Source organism: Bombina bombina, chromosome 1 (assembly GCF_027579735.1).
Source record: "Bombina bombina isolate aBomBom1 chromosome 1, aBomBom1.pri, whole genome shotgun sequence".
NCBI classification, from domain to species: domain Eukaryota; kingdom Metazoa; phylum Chordata; class Amphibia; order Anura; family Bombinatoridae; genus Bombina; species Bombina bombina.
The window spans coordinates 290,989,595-291,009,567 of NC_069499.1; the positions used below are offsets into that span (position 1 = coordinate 290,989,595).

Sequence of the window (19,973 nt, forward strand, 5' to 3'; positions counted from 1 at the left end):
TAAGTCTAATATGAATTAATTGAATATGAGGCGAGTTGTAGAATTAAGTAAACAAAGTTCCTATTATTGACACTCACTATACATCAAAGTATGTGAAAATTAATATTTAAGAAATTTAAAAAATTAAATATTAAATATTTATCTATGAAGAGTTCATAAACCTATTAAATTTCAAATTATATTTAAGTTGTAATAATAGGAATTAACAACAATGTTTTTTCATATTATTTATCATTTCTTTTATAACTATAGTGTTGTGTTTTTTTTATCATTGTTATGTTATTTTTTGTTTCATTGTTCTTGTCTTCCTCTATAATGCACCATTTATACTAGCTCTCTTTTGTTTTGAGGGTGTGTATATTTTTGAAAAATTCTAAGCCCCCTAAAAACCAGTTAAATGGAGCATTACACAGGTGGGGAATCATCCTATGATTAAGTGCTGAATAGCACGAAACATGTCAGGACCTCGCTCCCCTTCCATGTAACCTTTTTTGCTGATGTGCTGTGCTGTGCTGCATTGCACTATTTCTTGTGTGTATTTTTTGCATTTTTAACTTTAAGAATAAAGACTGTGTTTTAACTCTACTTTTTGGAGTGCTGCTAATCCTTGAACCTGTATTCTACGAAGCTTGCTCGGCTTCCTTCAGCTGGCACCCCGCCACAAGTACATTCCTTCAGACCGGCTTTTTGAGGACTGCAATTGGCTAGCTACCTACACACCTCCTAAGCTGTAGCTACGTCATCCCCCATGCACCGTTGAAATTAACTCCTCTAGTGATGGATCATATGCATGTGTTATACTGTTGGCTTCTGTACTTTTTAATGTACAGGCTCAGTATTTGGAAAGCGTGCGCTGTTTGTCTTGTCTGTGCATTTGTTTGAGAGGCGCCATTGAGATGTTTTTTCACTCCGTTCTAGGATCCCTGGCGGAGGCGCCTTTGAGATAGAGCATTGTCTCTTCAGTTGTCCGTGCGCTATAAGTGCGCTGAGTGTTGGCGCAAGAATTTTACATTTATGTCCTATGTGGGATACCTTGATGGCGGTGTGCTGTTGGAAGTATGAAGCGCGATGTCATTAAATGTTTGCGCTTCATTTCCATTCTGCTGCCGTGTTCCCCGCCTCCTTCTTCACTGTGTGGAGATACGGCGCCATTCTCTCTTGTGCTGGGTCCGGTCATGTGACCCCGCATTTGTTAGTCTACTCCGGTGGAGAACGAAGTTAATATAGACCTGGGAGAAATATTATTGCAAACGTTTCTGTTCACATAATGTGGAAAGTCTTTATATTCCTTGTGAGGGATATTGCAAAATTAATTATATATATATTTTTTCTCACCTATACTGTGTTTTGCTCTGTTTTAGTGTTAACTATCGCCTAGATTTAGAGTTCTGCGTTAGCCGTCAAAACCAGCGTTAGGGGTCCTAACACTGGTTTTTACCGCCCGCTGGTATTTAGAGTCAGTCATTAAAGGGTCTAACGCTCACTTTCCAGCCGCGACTTTTCCATACCGCAGATCCCCCTACGCCATTTGCGTATCCTATCTTTTCAATGGGATCTTTCTAACGCTGGTATTTAGAGTCTTGGCTGAAGTGAGCGTTAGAAATCTAACGACAAGACTCCAGCCAATCGGATTGAACTTGAATCTGATTGGCTGATTCCATCAGCCAATCAGAATTTTCCTACCTTAATTCCGATTGGCTGATAGGATTCTATCAGCCAATCGGAATTCGAGGGACGCCATCTTGGATGACGTCCCTTAAAGGAACCTTCATTCTGTTTTAGGACGTCGGAAGAAGAGGATGGATCTGCGCCAGAGGTCTTGAAGATGGAGCCGCTCGTCATCGGATGGAAGAAGATAGAAGATGCCGCTTGGATGAAGATGTCTACCGGTCCGGAGCTCCTCTTCTGCCCGGATAGGATGAAGACTTCTGCCCGATGATGGACTTCTTCAGCCGCCGCTTGGATCAAGACTTCAGCCGGAGGATGGACGTCTTCAGCCCCCGCTTGGGCTTGGATCAAGACATCAGAGCCTGGACCGATCGGTGATACCCGGCATGGTGAAGATAAGGTAGGAAGATCTTCAGGGGCTTAGTGTTAGGTTTATTTAAGGGGGGTTTGGGTTAGATTAGGGGTATGTGGGTGGTGGGTTGTAATGTTGGGGGGGGGTATTGTGTTTATTTTTACAGGCAAAAGAGCTGTTTTCTTTGGGGCATGCCCCGCAAAAGGCCCTTTTAAGGGCTGGTAAGGTAAAAGAGCTTTTCTATTTTAATTTTAGAATAGGGTAGGGCATTTTTTTATTTTGGGGGGCTTTGTTATTTTATTAGGGGGCTTAGAGTAGGTGTAATTAGCTTAAAATTGTTGTAATATTTTTAATATGTTTGTAAATATTTTTTTATTTTTTGTAACTTAGTTCTTTTTTTATTTTTTGTACTTTAGTTAGTTTATTTAATTGTATTTATTTGTAGGTATTGTATTTCATTAATTTATTGATAGTGTAGTGTTAGGTTTAATTGTAACTTAGGTTAGGATTTATTTTACAGGTAATTTTGTAATTATTTTAACTAGGTAACTATTAAATAGTTCTTAACTATTTAATAGCTATTGTACCTGGTTAAAATAAATACAAAGTTGCCTGTAAAATTAATCCTAAAATAGCTACAATATAATTATAATTTATATTGTTGCTATATTAGGATTTATTTTACAGGTAAGTATTTAGCTTTAAATCAGAATAATTTATTTAATAAGAGTTAATTTATTTCGTTAGATTTAAATTATATTTAATTTAGGGGGGTGTTAGTGTTAGGGTTAGACTTAGCTTTAGGGGTTAATACATTTATTAGAGTAGTGGTGAGGTCCGGTCGGCAGATTAGGGGTTAATACTTGAAGTTAGGTGTCGGCGATGTTAGGGAGGGCAGATTAGGGGTTAATACTATTTATTATAGGGTTATTGAGGCAGGAGTGAGGCGGATTAGGGGTTAATAACTTTATTATAGTAGTGGTGAGGTCCGGTTGGCAGATTAGGGGTTAATTATTGTAGGTAGCTGGCGGCGACGTTGTGGGGGCAGATTAGGGGTTAATAAATATAATATAGGGGTCGGCGGTGTAAGGGGCAGCAGATTAGGGGTACATAGGTATAATCTAGGTTGCAGCGGTGTAAGGAGCGGCAGATTAGGGGTTAAAAAAAATATGCAGGTGTCAGCGATAGCGGGGGCGGCAGCTAACGCACCCCTTCTAACGCAAAACTCCAAATCTAGGCGTTTATTATTGCTATAGTTTTCTCCTCTTCTGTTAAAGTGGAAGTTTTTTTTACATATTTAAATATTCAATTTCAGTTATGTTCTTAGGAACAAATGTTTTTTGTTTGTTTTGAGTTTTGATGTGCTGATGGATTTTCTGTCCCTCATGTTAGCAAAATAATTTTATATACTATTTATTATTTTTATTTTTTTATTTTATCTGCATGTATTGCATATGCAGATAGATTGTTGCCCTCTGAGTTTTTATGTGTCCCAGGATGATACTGTTCAGGCTATGCCACAGTTTTCTCCTTAATGTCCCAAGCCTATATGCTGCCACTTGCAGTTCCCTGCCGTTCCTTTCAGTCTCCTGGAGGAGTGTATTGCCTGCAGATTTTGCTGCTCGGGTATTCTCTCACTATGTGTGGCTTTATCTGCCTTTCTTTTCCTTCAGGGAAGGCGCAAGAGGATATTTTTAAATCTTCAGATAGTAAGGTTTCTATTCCTTTCTGCTTGATAATGGTGCTATCTCTCATTAGCCTGATACGGTGCAGTCACTAGTAGCTTTGAGGGTGATATATCAGTTTCGGACAGTATAATTCCTTCATCTGATGCTTAAGAGTATCCTTCAGATTTTAGCTTGTACACCTTCGGTTTGGTTAGACGGATTTGGCTAATTTGGGGCGACTCAGATACGTATGTCGTTGTCAACCTTTAGAATCTATATAATTTTTTAAATTCTGGGATTCTTCTAGGGAACTTTTTCCCATTCCAGACCGTGCTAGGAGATTTTTCACAGGAATGGGAGGAATCGGGGATTATTTTATCCCCATCTCCTGTTTTTGAAAGGATGTTTCCTGTCTCTGTCTCCTTTTCGGGCGCACGGTGCCTAAAGTAGTAGGGCATTTCTTCTCTGGCTAGTAGCTATGATTCCTAGAGAGGATAGCTGTTCTTTTCAAGATCAATGGACTAACTTGGTGACTTACATAGACGTTTGTATGGTCACTGTGTCAAGTGCAGCATATTATTGGTACAATGCCTTTTTCATATGCCAGCTTGGTAGAAACTCTTTTTGGAGCAGATCCAGTACAGAATTTAAGGCTCTTAAGCTTGCCACTTCTTTTTTTCTGATGCTACCAAATATTTTCAGCCGGGAGCCAAGATATCTGTCTTCGCTGTACTAGCCCGAGGGCCATTTTTGGATAGTGGATTTTTCCTCTGAGTCCAGGTTTTCTGTTGCATCCGTACGAAGGTAAGGCCTTGTTTGGTCCTGAGCTGCAGGAATAGTTCTGATAAAAGAGTTTTGCCCCCTATCTGGGATTGATCCCAGTGGGGGGTTGATTATTTGTTTTTGTCTTCAAACATGGAATTCAGATGTCCCAGATAGTCTGTGGACATAGTAGTCATTCCTTTCCTGCCTGAGGCAGGTTCTTCCTCTCATTTTTATCTGCAGGTCAGATAACTGTGGGATTTCTTTCCCTGTGAGGGATAGTTCCAGTTCCTGTAAGAAGAACATGGCCTAGGATTTTATTATTCCTCTTGGGTTTCCTGAAAAGGAGGGAATTCAGGCGCCATCTTTTCAGCATGCAAACTCTGGTTGAGATTTTGTTGTCTTTCTTCATTCCTCGAATGGAAGTGAATCTGAAAGTAGGTTCCCTTGGTTCAGCTACAGAGGTAGTTTTTTATGGATTGGTTTCCTTCTCTCTGAATATATTTTGGACAGAGGTCAGGAATAGAGGATGTTTTCTCATTTCCTCTTCAACACTCTTCTGTTTGGGCTCTTTAGGAGTCTGATGTATGGAATGGTCTGATGATTGCTTCATTGGGCATCATCCCTTTGCTTGATCCATCTGAGAATCTGCGGTTATGCATGTTCAGTTTGTGGACCGAGGATCTTGTGGATCTGTCTTGGAGGATAGATCTAGATCTGTCAACATGAGATTCTTCTCTGTGGTTCAGAGAGGGAATTTAGTGGTAGATTGTTCACTTTGCTTGCGAGAGGTAGCTGGATCGTTACCCACATGCCCCAGAATCTTTTGTTTTTCTTAGTAGCATTTGTCTCAGGGCATATGCTTCTGGAGGCTTGCCTGAGTAATAGTCACGGTCGCTAGACTGTTGGGTTGGTGACTATAGACTTGGGAGGAGCTTGTTCTCCCCATCACCATTTTGGAGGGGAGAGCGATCTACAATGCCCTGACGGTTTGTCCTCAGTTGTCTTATCCAGTTTTTCAGGTTCTAGTTGCAATTTCATCTCATTGGTTTACATTAACTATCTGGGAGGAACCTGGAGTTCCTTTGCCATGATTGGCGTGGATTGTTCGGTGGGAGGACGCTCACTTTTTAGTTTATCCACCATTCCATTTCAGTATATACCGGGAGCGGACTTCTTGAGCAGTCAGATCTTCCTGGGAGTGGGTTTTCCCGGAGGGTTTCTCCAGGTTAACTTTCACATTAAAGGTGCTGGAGTTGGGAATGGCAGTGCGCCAAGTTTCCAGGTTATGTTTAGGGTTGGAGATAAGCAGGCTGCTCTGCTAAATACCCTGGTGGTTCCTTGGAATTTCTGTCTGATGGCTCTACTAATCCAGTCTTTGTTTGTATCAAATAGGAATGAGCATCAGTATTTTTACGGTTCTCACATAGTCTCGCAGGATCTGGGTTTCACACTTAGTGGAGATGTTTTTCTTTCACCTTGGTGGTTATGCCTGTGCCTTCTAGTTCAGAGTCCTTTCTTTCAGACAACTTCTTTTTCTCTGAAGCTTTCTGCTTGGAGATGGACTGCTTAGTTCTGTCTAAATGTGTTTTTTCTGATTCGGTCATTGGCGTAAATTCCCTGATTGGTGTGGATCCATGGACTACTCTTGAAAGTAGGGTCAGGATTCCTAGAGGTTTTGCCCTTCTCTGTCAGTCAGTTCTCTGAAGGGTCAGTTTTCTGCGTTATCCTTTTTTACACAAGTCTCTGGCGGATGTGCCAGACGTGTATACTTTTGTCAGAATCTGGTTAGTATCAGGTCTGTTGAAGTCTGTTGCTCTTCTTGGAGCTTTTCCTTTGTTTTAAGGTTTTTGCAGCAGGCTCAGTTTGAGCCTTAGCATTCCATAATATTTTAACTCTTTTTCTTGGAATTTTCTTTTTTGTTATACATTCTGCTCGGAGAGTTTAGGTACCCTGGGCTTTGCAGTGTGATTCGTTTAATCTTTTTCAGATAAGGCGGTTTTTTGTTTTTTTCTTAAGTGGAAATATTGTTTGGGAATTGTTGTTCCCTCTTTGTGTCCTCAGTCTTATTTTTTGAGGTACGTTTGTGCACAATTTGGATGTTGTGTAGGCTTCTGTTTTTGTTTGTGTTCTCTGTATAAAGAAACTACTGCTTCTTCTTTTTTCTGGTTTAGATGTTTACTTTGTTTGCTTTTCAGACTGTGGGGCTGCAGTTTTCCTGAGAGAGTTATGGCTCATTATTTGAGGGTTGTCTCTTCTTTTTGGGCTTTCAAAATTAAGCTTCTGTGGAACAGATTTGCAAGCCTGCCACTTAGTTTTTCTTTGCATATTTTTTTCTAAATTTTAGAAATTTGATTCTTTGTCTCTTTTGGGGGTATTAAGGTTCTTCAAACTGTGGTGCCTTCTGTTTAGGTTATCTGCCTTGTCCCTCCCTAATCATCTGTGTCCTCTAGCTTGGGTATTGGTTCCCACTAGTAATTGATGATTTCGTGGACTCACCATATCTTAGGAAAGAAAACATAATTTATGCTTACCTGATACATTTATTTATTTCCGGATATGGTGAGTCCATGGCCCACCCTTTATTTAAGACAGCTATTTTTTCTAAACCTCAGGCACCTCTAAACTTTTGTGTTATCTTCTTATTCCATTTTTCCTTCGCCCGAATGACTGGGGATTATGGGTAAGGAAAGTGACATATATAGCAGCTTTGCTGTAGTGCTCTTTGCCTCCTCCTGCTGGCCAGGAGTGCTATTCCCACTAGTTATTGATTATTCCGTGGACTCACCATATCCGGAAATAAATACATTTATCAGATAAGCATAAATTATGTTTTTTTGCAGTTTATTTTAAACTCATAGGGGTAGATTTATTAAAGGTCGAGCAACAAATCATGTCCGCTCAACCTCGCAATGCTTTCCCCTGCTCACTGGAGGCCAATCGGCCACTAGCAGGGAGTGTCAATCAAACCGATCAGATTGGGATGATTTCAGTCCGCCACCTAAAATCTTACGACCATTGCTTCTGAACTTCCGTTTCTGGCGGACCAGAAATTATGGGGTATCGATGCAGCATCCGCTGCTTGATAAATCTACCCCTTACTCTTTACACTAGGTTTCTACTTGTGCTAATCAGACATTCGCAAATTTAGTTGCTTTCAATATTTGTTATATCGATCCACGCTAACAATTTTATCTAGTGTTTGATAAAAGGTAATGACAAATTTAACTGACAAGGTTCAAGAGACTAGCAGTGTATTTATTCTTGTGATCATTTAATACAATACAGATTCTATTCCTCAACAGGAGTCTCAAAGGCAATTCTAGAGGCTGCTGGGCAGGGAGTGGAAAATGAAAGTGCTCAACTAGGTAAGAATTATTGATAAGCAGGGTCCACTAAATTTTATAATACGAAGCTCGGTTAAAAAGTTTGCTGTAGAAAATATTTTTGTTCACTCTTTTGATTTTTGACTTTTCTAGGGCATTAAAATCACTTTGAAGCACTGTTTTAATCAGTTAAGCTGTTAGAATGATGTATGAAGTATAAGAAAAATATCTGGGTTTTCTTACATTCAGATTTTATAAAAATGCAAAAAAACAGGCTCTTCATAGGTGTGTTTCACAGAGTTTCTATACACCTACCTAAAAGCATATATGCAAAATATACATAAGGTAAAAGTTAAAGGGCATATGAAAGACAAATGTACCTTTCTTTTAATATCCTTTGCTCCTGTAGCATTGATAAATATACTGTATGTATATTTTTATTAAATGGCAGGTAAGGCCTAATTACAACTTTTAACATGTCCTCTCACCTTCTGCGCATCAGTAGATCCAACAACTCCAAAAACGACACATCTTTTATTGTTACAAAGAGAGAAGGTTTATCTGGTAACAGTATGGGGGCCATAAACCACTGACAAATGCCATTAAACTGTCAACTTAGTGTAGACTGAAATCATACAAGGGGGACCCCAGAACATGAACATGAAAGCTAACAGCTATACCAGAGATTTTGGATCTATTTTGATGTATACTTTAAATTAAAAAATATATATATTTGCCCAGGGTCCAAGACTAACAATGGCTACATTGTCACAAAAAGTGGAAATCTACCCTGTAAGCATATTCTTCATGTTTGTGGAAGGAACAAACCAGACCACATAAAACAATGTATCCCTGTTTATCTGCAAGAATGTGAGAAGCTCCAGGCCACATCTGTTGCCCTTCCAGCCTTTGGAACAGGTATGGTCTTTAATTTTTTTTATTCCAGACACAAAATAATTCTATTATTTAACTTGTAAGCTTTCACACCGCAAAGCATTTGAAGGGTAAGACACTAAGGCCCTGATATTCAAAACATTGCCATGGCGATATATTCCAAAAACGTGGGCTGAACCTCACTGTGCTGAAGAGCAACAGTGTGTCTTCTATAGGTTATAATGTGGATCGCAACTTCAGCTGAAGTCTGCTGCTATCTCCACTTAGCTGTAATGTAGGAACGCCTATATATTTGTGATGTCTGCAATTTACTTTGTTAATAAAGACAAAAAAAAAAACGTATTAAAACTATAGAAGCTTGGGATGTGGTATATGAAATATGTATATGCAATGTTTAATGTATATGTATTGTATTATAGTATACTGTTCTAATATGTATGCAAGCATTAGGCGTGATTGTACAAATCAAGTATTGTGTCCTTAGGCATGAATGTGATTGCTTGTTTGCTATATTCATATTTCACAAGATACTTTAAAGGGATAGTACTAAACACCAAAAATGTTATTGTTTAAAAAGATAGATAATCCCTTTGTTTATCATTCCCCAGTTTTGCATAACCAACACTGTTATAGAAATATACTTTTTACCTCTGTAATTACCTTGTGTCTAAGCCTCTGTGGACTGCCTCCTTATCTCAGATTTAGCTTTCAACTAAGAATAACAAGAGAACAAAGCGAATTTGATGATAAAAGTAAATTAGAAAGTTGTTTAAAATGACATGCCCTATCTGAATCATGAAAGTTTAATTTGGACTTTACTATCCCTTTAATCATGATTTCCGATTATTCTTCCTGTAATTGGGCTTTAAGTTTCAATATTGCATTTGTATTAGATTTCTAATATTGCAAACAAGATTGCGCGAATGTGTTTTACTTAGAATATTGTGATCGCACTGTAGCAAACGTGTTCTACATTAAAACAAGTTCACGCCATCACATTCACAATATTAGAAGTCTAATTCAAATGCAACATTGAAAACTTATTATTATACATTATTTATAAAGCACCAACATATTCCGCAGCTCTGTCCATGGGTACAAATAATTTAAATAAAACAATAATATAAAACTTGTAAAGAGACAAGACAAAATTAACAAACACATACAGGAGGAACTGAGGGCCCTATTCCCGTGGGAACTTACAATGTAAAAGGGTAGGAGATTGAGAAACAGGAGGTGAGGACTGCAAGACTGAGAAAGATGTTAATGCAGTGTTAGATGAGGGAAGTAAGATTAATTTATTATTGAGTTGGGTGGTAGGCTTCTCTGAACAATAAAGTCTTCAGGGAGCATTTAAAGGAAGAAAGATTAGGGCAAAGCCTGACAGAACGAGGAAGAGAGTTCCAGAGGGTAGGTGCTGCACGACAGAAGTCCTGCATTTTAGCATGGGAAGAGGTGATAGTTGAAGATGCAAGGAGCAGGTCATTGTTGGATCTTAGTGGGCGGGCTGGAGTATACTTGTTAGAGAGGATAGGTAGTGGGGAGCGGCGTTGGTGAGAGTTTTGTATGTAAGGGTGAGAATTTTGAATTTAATTCTGCTGTAAATGGGGAGCCAATGAAGGGACTCGCAGAGAGGTGCAGCAGATACAGAACAACGGTAAATGTGGATTAGCCTGGCAGAGGCATTTAGAATGGATTAAAGGGGGGAGAGGTGGAAAAGAGGAAGGCCAGTAAGTAGGTTATTGCAGTAGTCAAGTCCGGAAATAACAAGGGAGTGGATTATTTGCTTTGTGGTGTTAGCGCTCAGAAAAAGAAAAATATTGTGTAGGTGGTTGCAGCAGTATGTGGAAAGCGATTGGATGTGGGGGACGAAGGATAGATTTGAGTCAATTGTAACTCCGAGGCGATGGTGAAATGGTGATGCCGTCAACAGGGATAGTGAAGTCAGAAGTCAGCATAGAGCTTGAGGGGGGGGATTAGAAGGAGCTCAGTCTTGGACATGTTAATCTTTAGGTGGTGAGAGGTCATCCAGGAAGATATACCAGATAAGCAGTCGCTGACATGAGAAAGGACAGAGGGAGAGAGAGCAGGGGTGGAGAGGTAGATCTGGGTGTCATCAGCATAGAGGTGATATTTGAAGCCATAACTGTTGATGAGTTAACCCAGTGAAGAAGTATAAATGGAGAAGAGTAGAGGACCCAGAACGATCCTTGAGGTACTCGAACAGACAGATGCATTGGAGAGGAGGAGTCGCCGGCAAATTACACAGAGAAAGACCTGTTAGAAAGATAGGAGTGAATCCAAGACAGAACAGTGTCACAGAGGCCAAAAGGGTCTGTAGGAGGAGGGGGTGGTCAACTGTGTCGAAGGCAGCTGAGAGGTCAAGATGAGTAAAGAGTAGTAGCCAATACTTTTAGCAGAGAAAAGATCGTTAGTAACCTTGGTAAGTACAGTCTCAGTTGAGTGTTTGGTGCGGAATCCGATTTGCAGGGGGTCAAGCAAGGAGTTGGTGGACAGGAAGTGTGTTAGGCAATTGTAAACTAGTTTTTCAAGGAGTTTTGATGTTAGTGGAAGCAGTGATATGGGGCGGTAGCTTTCAGGAGAATTTGGGTCAAGGGAGGGTTTTTTGAGTATGGGAATGACATTTTTGCGTTAGAAAGAAAATGGGAATGAACCAGTAGAGAGAGATAGGTTGAAGATGTGAGTAAGAGCAGGGGTGAGGTTGGAAGACAGGGAGGTAGTGATGTCGCGAACCTAAAATTTTGCGTTCGCAAATGGCGGACGCGAACTTCCACAACTGTTCACGAACGGGCGAACCGGGCGAACCGCCATAGACTTCAATAGGCAGGCGAATTTTAAAACCTACAGGGACTCTTTCTGGCCACAATAGTAATGGAAAAGTTGTTTCAAGGGTACTAACACCTGGACTGTGGCATGCCGGAGGGGGATCCATGGCAAAACTCCCATGGAAAATTACATAGTTGATGCAGAGTCTGGTTTTAATCCATAAAGGGCATAAATCACCTAACATTCCTAAATTGTTTGGAATAACGTGCTTTAAAACATCAGGTATGTACACTACTGTTACACCAGATATGAGTTGCACTGGGGTGACACTGTGCCCTGGCAGGCAGGCACTGAAACGCACATGTGTGAAGGAAACTGACTGCTATTATTTAACACAGTCAAAAAAGTGTTTTTTTTTTTTTAAATCTACACTACTGTTTCACCAGATATGAGTTGCACTGGGGTGACACTGTGCCCTGGCAGGCAGGCACTTAAACGCACACGTGTGAAGGAAACTGACTGCTATTATTTAACACAGTCAAAAAAGTGTTGTTGTTTTTTAAAATCTACACTACTGTTACACCAGATATGAGTGGTGGCACTGGGCAAGTGGGCACAGTATACGCTGTGAGCTTGACACACACGCTGGCAGACAGGCAACTGCAATTAGATTACACAGGAAAAAAAAAAGCAGCCCTAAAAAGGGCTTTTTGGAGTGCTGTCCTTACAGCAGAGATCAGATGAGTCCTTCAGGACTTTAGTGGACACTGAATACACTAGCCTAGCTATAGATTTCCCTACTAAATCAGCAGCAGCTACACTGTCCCTCCTCTCACTAACAATGCAGCTTCCGAATGAATCTAAAATGGATGCTGTCCAGGAGGTAGGAGGGTCTGGGAGGGAGGGTCTGCTGCTGATTGGCTGGAATGTGCCTGCTGACTGTGAGGTACAGGGTCAAAGTATTACTCAATGATGACGAATAGGGGGTGGATCGAACATCGCATATGTTCGCCCGCTGCGGCGCACGTGAACATGCTATGTTCGCTGGGAACTATTCGCCGGCGAACAATTTGCGACATCACTACAGGGAGGGTCTTAGATGGGAAGGAATAGGGTCGAGCAGACTGGTAGCGAGGAAGCTAGATGGAAGATGCAGAGGGTGGCAGAGGGAGTAACTAGGTCTGTTGTTGGAATATTGCAGGTTGGTGATGGGATGTTGCTTTGGTGTCACGGATCTGTTCAACATAGGCTTGTCCCTTTAAATCTTACACCTAGTACCCTATTTAAGGCCCCTCCTCTCTAAGCTCCCTGCTTGGTAATTTGATCCTGTTACTATACGTGACTGTTCTCTGAGACACCTAGCCCATTCCTCTGAAATAGGGGATTACTTACCTTCACCTTGTGAATCTTTGCTGAAGTATTGTCATCTCAGCCTTCTCTACTAGAACATCAGAATCGGCTTCTGCAGTCACCGGATTCAAAACGGAACTAAAAGTTTTGCTGCAGTTTCCTTACTTTCGTTACTCCGGGTGTGTGTGACGTCACACCCGGCACTTCAGCGTTCCTGCAGCGCCTGTACCGCGCTCTCTCACTCTCTCCTTCCAGGGTAACAGTATTAACAGCATTTGCATCCATGCTGTTCCTGGAGTACATCTTGGAATTGGTCTGTATACTCTTTCTTTCTTTGCTGGATACAATATTGACTTTCATGTTTGTTATTTCATCTCCATTACGCTAAATGACTGTTTGCTGCCTCCATAAGTGAAAAACTTCATCACCTGCCATATCTCATTTACATGCTTCTATGGATCTCTGAATTCATTGACTCGCTTGCTGTTTGCATTTCATCTAACCATATTGACTGTTTATGCTCATTATTTCTCCAGACTTCCATATTAATGATATCTGCATATTCCAATTAACTATCTGTTTATTACTAACTCCTCAAGTGTTGCAGCTACATACTGTGTATTCATTTGACAAACTTTATACTATGATTTGATATAAGATTCAAACAATCTCATTTTGCGCTAGTGCTCAATTAACCCCTAAATACATTATTAGTCTAGCAAATCACATATACTTGGGGTTTATATTCTATACCTATGTTGCACTTAAGTAATTGCATACTGAGTGTGTGAGTCTCTTATACATACAACCTGCCTACCATATATTGTAGCAATTTTCTATCATATGTACATTCATTTATACCCTTTTGAGATAATATTACCTAACATTAGATACATCTCTATCATCTTCATCTAATGATATTTGCCTATCTTACATTTGGTTGCGTGACAGCTCCGTTTTCACTCTGTACCCTGCAGTAGTGACCCTCAGTTCAATGAGCAAAACCGGATTCCTATAAGTTAGATCTGTGTGAATCCAAGGTTAGGTGTGAGGCTGAGTGGTCCTACAATAGTGGATACTAGGTACAAGAACTTTATACACCACTTGTTCTATTACACATCACGTATCATTACATATTACCAAGCCTCATATAGTACCTCTATCCTCTATCATGGAGCTAAGTGAGCTTTCAAACAGAGTGGGTTCTCTAGCCCAAAGTATGGACAATATGATACAAGGCTTAAGAGAAATACAGATTGAGAACCAAAATATTAGGAAATTTATTAATCAATACATGACAAATAAATCTCCCACTTCTGAGACCACACCTGAGCCTGTGGTTAGCCCCCCTGAGAAATTCTCTGGGGATAGGTCTATGTTTAGAGACTTCAGAAATTCTTGTACTCTCTTGTTTACTTTGAAACCAAAATCTTATCCCACTGATAGAATACGTGTCCTCACTGTAATTTCTTTCTTGCGTGGAGAAGCTAGATCCTGGGCCAACGCCTTCTATGAAACTGATGACCCCATATTAAATTCCCTTGATTCCTTCTTCGCTGCAATGTCCCTTCTTTATGAGGATCATAATAAGCAGAATACTGCTGAAACAGCTCTGAGATCCTTACGACAAGGGAAAAGGATGGTAGAGGAGTACATAACGGATTTCAAGAGGTGGGCTCCTGACACCCTATGGAACAATCCAGCCTTGAGGAATCAATTTCGTTTGGGTCTGAGTGATTCTTTAAAAGACGAACTAGCTAGAGGTATAATTCCAGATGACCTCGAGGCTTTAATGACTCTGTGCATTGGTATTGACCGAAGACTCAGGGAACGGAAGTCTGAGAAGTCCACAGCAGATAACACATCTAGGAAATATACTCCGTACCACTCCAATCTTCCCTCCCATTCTGCCAGGAGTGCAGATGAACCCATGGATGTTGCTGTGATTAGAGGGCCACTAAAGGCCGAAGAAAAAGCACGACGCAAACTGCTGAACCTATGCCTATATTGCGCTGAGAAAGATCATGGCGTTAAGGATTGCCCATCTCTCCTTCGTCAAAAGAAGGGTAAGAGATCAAGTAACAATCACACAGTGAATTTAGTTAACAATAGTTCACCCCATTTATCAATCCCTCTCTCATTGCAGTGGGATCATCAGAAGACAGACGTACAGGCCGTAATTGACTCTGGAGCATCTGGGAATTTCATAGATTTAGTTTTTGTTGTTAAGCACAATATTCCATTAATAAAAAAGAGTGCAGCACTAGCCATTCGTTTAGTGGACGGTTCTTTATTTAGTTCAGGTCCTATATCACACCACACAGTTCCACTTACAGTTACCTCAGATTCTGGACATACAGAACAGATATTGTTTGATGTATTGCCAAGCTCTGTCTACCCTATGATACTTGGTATTCAGTGGTTGTCTAAACATAATCCGAGTATATCCTGGACAGAAGCGACAACAGTTTTTGACTCTCCATTTTGTAAACAATCTTGTTTTAACTCTCATACACTCTGTCATGTAGCTACAGGCACACTACCAGATTGTTATAAGGAATATGCAGATGTTTTTGATGCAGTTGAGGCAGCCACACTTCCACCACACAGAAGTTACGACTGCCCTATTGATCTGATTCCTAATAGTTCCATTCCCTATGGTCATATATATCCTTTATCTCAGCCTGAATTGGCTCACCTTAAAGAATATCTAGACGAAAATCTGAAAAAAGGGTTTATACGACCATCTACTTCATCGGCGGGCGCTGCTATGTTTTTCGTGAAAAACAAAGATGGCAGTTTACGCCCGATCATAGACTATAGACAACTGAATAAATGCACTAAGAAAAACAGATACCCCCTGCCTCTCATTCCTGAACTAATTGAACGTTTACAAGGTGCCACCATTTACACCAAGCTTGATCTTAGAGGCGCTTACAATTTGATCAGGATGAGAGCAGGGGATGAGTGGTTAACGGCGTTTCGTACACGTTACGGTCTGTATGAATATACAGTAATGCCGTTTGGGCTCTGTAACGCCCCAGCCACTTTCCAGTGCTTTATAAATGATGTCTTTCATGATCTTTTGGATGTCTGTATTGTTATCTATTTAGATGACATTCTTGTTTATTCAGATACTTATGCTAACCATTTATCACATGTAAAATTAGTGTTATCTCGTTTAAGGCTTCATCATCTCTACGCCAAACTAGAGAAGTGTATCTTTAATACTAACACTATATCTTTTTTGGGTTATTCTATCTCCCCCTCCGGGATAACCATGGAAACCAGTAAAGTTGAAGCCATTCTCAAATGGCCAGCACCCACTTGTAAAAAAGATGTCCAGAGATTCCTTGGATTTGCGAATTTTTATAGAAAATTCATTAAAGATTTCTCACACATTGTTAGACCTTTAACTAGCCTAACTAGAAAACATGTGAAGTTCTTATGGGATAGTAAGGCTGATGTTTCTTTTACTACCCTGAAGAACAAATTTACTTCAGCACCCATACTGCAATTCCCAGATCCCAGTTGTCATTTTACGCTTGAGGTTGATGCTTCTGAATTTGCTATTGGGGCTGTTCTGTCCCAGAGGGTCTCCCAAAAAGAGCCCTTACATCCAGTTTCCTTCTATTCCCGTGTCATGAGTTCAGCTGAGATTAACTATGGCATTGGAGATAAGGAATTGCTTGCCATCAAGTCCGCATTAGAATTCTGGAGGCATATCCTAGAAGGAACAAAATACCCTATTACTATTTATACCGATCATCGTAACCTGGAGTTCTTGAAGACAAATAAGACCTTAACTTCTCGACAAGTTCGTTGGAGCCTTTTCTTTTCACGCTTTGATTATGTGATCACTTACCGTCCTGGCTCAAAAAACCTTAAGGCGGATACTCTCTCTCGTATGCCTTCTAAACCACAAAATCAGCTGGCTCCAGCCGCTGTGATACCTGCGGATAGGATCATTTGTTTAACCAATGATTTCTTGGCAACACTAAAGCTACAACTGAAGGAGGATTCTTCAGTATCTCATCTCGATTTGGATAAACATTCTGATGGGCTGTTCTATCATAAAAATGTACTTTATATTCCCATGGCTCTTAGGAATCAGGTGTTGGCAGCAGCCCATGACTCTATATTAGCAGGTCATCCTGGGGTACATAGGACTCTCCATGTTCTTGCAAGGAACTATTGGTGGCCCAAGATGTCTGATACTGTTACTCAATATATCAATTCTTGTTTCCTTTGCACTACTAAAAAACATCAACACAAACGTCCATATGGATATCTTCTCTCTCTTCCCATACCAGAAAGACCTTGGGTGGACGTTGCCATGGACTATATAGTTGATCTCCCACCTTCTGCAAACTTTAACACTATCTTGGTGGTCGTTGATCTCTTCTCTAAGATGGCCCATTTCTTGCCACATAGAGGTCTACCTACAGCTTCTGAAACGGCTACTCTTTTCATAGATCATGTGGTCAAATTACATGGTTTACCAAATTCCATTACTACAGACAGGGGTTCACAGTTTACTTCTAGATTTTGGAATCATCTTTGTCAATCCCTTAACATCTCTAGAAAGCTTAGTACAGCTTTCCACCCTCAGACCAACGGGCAGACTGAGAGAACAAATCAAGCTCTGGAACAGTATCTCCGTTGTTATTGTTCCCTAGAACAAGACAATTGGCATTCACTCCTTTCTACTGCTGAATTTGCTCATAATAACATGGTGAATTCCTCTACAAAAATGACTCCATTTTTCCTTAACTATGGTTTCCATCCTTCTTACGATATTCACAGTTCTAACACCTCACCCATACCAGTTGTTAATGACAAAATCAATACCCTGGTTAATGGTTTTGCTAATGTAAAACAAATACTACATGATGCTCAAGCTGCTCAAAAACGTCATTATGATTTACGACGTTCCAAACCTCCTGAATATAGGGAAGGTGACAAGGTTTGGTTGAGCACTAAGAATTTGAGACTACAGGTTCCATCCAAGAAACTCGCCTCTCTCTATTTGGGTCCTTTTGAGATTAAGAAGGTTGTTAACGTTAATGCAGTAACGCTTCTACTACCTCCTTCTTTCAGAATACATCCAACCTTTCACGTCTCGCTACTGAAACCTTTCACTTCTCTTAGGGCAACGTCTACGACGACTACTTCCCAGACTCATGTGGCTGATGAGATGGAGTATGAGATTGAATCCATCCAGGATTCTCGATACCTTCGGAAGCGCCTTCAGTACCTGGTTAGTTGGAAGGGTTATGGTCCTGAAGAAGATTCCTGGGAGCCTGCTGTAAATATCACGGCACCACGCCTTCTCTCTTTATTTCATCGGAGGAATCCTCACCGTCCGGGTCCTTGATCCGCTGAGCGGCTCCTTGAGGGGGGTGTCCTGTCACGGATCTGTTCAACATAGGCTTGTCCCTTTAAATCTTACACCTAGTACCCTATTTAAGGCCCCTCCTCTCTAAGCTCCCTGCTTGGTAATTTGATCCTGTTACTATACGTGACTGTTCTCTGAGACACCTAGCCCATTCCTCTGAAATAGGGGATTACTTACCTTCACCTTGTGAATCTTTGCTGAAGTATTGTCATCTCAGCCTTCTCTACTAGAACATCAGAATCGGCTTCTGCAGTCACCGGATTCAAAACGGAACTAAAAGTTTTGCTGCAGTTTCCTTACTTTCGTTACTCCGGGTGTGTGTGACGTCACACCCGGCACTTCAGCGTTCCTGCAGCGCCTGTACCGCGCTCTCTCACTCTCTCCTTCCAGGGTAACAGTATTAACAGCATTTGCATCCACGCTGTTCCTGGAGTACATCTTGGAATTGGTCTGTATACTCTTTCTTTCTTTGCTGGATACAATATTGACTTTCATGTTTGTTATTTCATCTCCATTACGCTAAATGACTGTTTGCTGCCTCCATAAGTGAAAAACTTCATCACCTGCCATATCTCATTTACATGCTTCTATGGATCTCTGAATTCATTGACTCGCTTGCTGTTTGCATTTCATCTAACCATATTGACTGTTTATGCTCATTATTTCTCCAGACTTCCATATTAATGATATCTGCATATTCCAATTAACTATCTGTTTATTACTAACTCCTCAAGTGTTGCAGCTACATACTGTGTATTCATTTGACAAACTTTATACTATGATTTGATATAAGATTCAAACAATCTCATTTTGCGCTAGTGCTCAATTAACCCCTAAATACATTATTAGTCTAGCAAATCACATATACTTGGGGTTTATATTCTATACCTATGTTGCACTTAAGTAATTGCATACTGAGTGTGTGAGTCTCTTATACATACAACCTGCCTACCATATATTGTAGCAATTTTCTATCATATGTACATTCATTTATACCCTTTTGAGATAATATTACCTAACATTAGATACATCTCTATCATCTTCATCTAATGATATTTGCCTATCTTACATTTGGTTGCGTGACAGCTCCGTTTTCACTCTGTACCCTGCAGTAGTGACCCTCAGTTCAATGAGCAAAACCGGATTCCTATAAGTTAGATCTGTGTGAATCCAAGGTTAGGTGTGAGGCTGAGTGGTCCTACAATAGTGGATACTAGGTACAAGAACTTTATACACCACTTGTTCTATTACACATCACGTATCATTACATTTGGATAGTACGTGTTTTGTTTAAAAAGTAGTCTGCCAGGTCTTGAGCACTAAAAACAGACAGGGGTGGTGGAGCAGGTGGGTAGAGGAGGGAGTTAAAGATGGAGAAGAGTCGTTTAAGGTTTGAGGAAAGAGTAGATATGAGAGAAGAGAAGTAGGTTTGCTTGGCTAAGTGAAGAACAGAAGTGTATGAATGAAGAATAAACTTATAGTGTATGAAATCAGGCTCAGAGTATGTTTTCCTCCAGACACGCTCAGCAGTACGGAGCATTTTTGCAAATAGTGTTTGCTTAGAGTGCCAGGGCTGTAACTGACGGTGTGATGTTTTGCGCAATCAGGGAGGGGCAAGTGTGTCTAGTGCAGAGGAGAGAGTTTTGTTATAGTGGGCTGTAGCAAGATCAGGGCAGGTTATAGTGGAAGTGTGAGGGAGGAGATCTTGAATGATTTTTGAAAATTGGAGCGGATCCACAGCAGGTAGATTTCTACAGGTGCGGGGGGCA

General features: G+C 40.5%; 1 protein-coding gene across 1 annotated transcript in view; it reads left to right on the forward strand.

Annotated features, from left to right (window-relative positions):
• Positions 1-19,973, forward strand: part of LOC128645218 (protein mono-ADP-ribosyltransferase PARP14) — a 285,203-nt gene that overhangs the window by 135,769 nt on the left and 129,461 nt on the right. The window contains exons 11-12 of the mRNA XM_053698043.1: positions 7,755-7,817; positions 8,517-8,693. Of these exons, the coding sequence (XP_053554018.1) occupies positions 7,755-7,817; positions 8,517-8,693 (240 nt within the window). The remainder of the gene's footprint in view (positions 1-7,754; positions 7,818-8,516; positions 8,694-19,973) is intronic.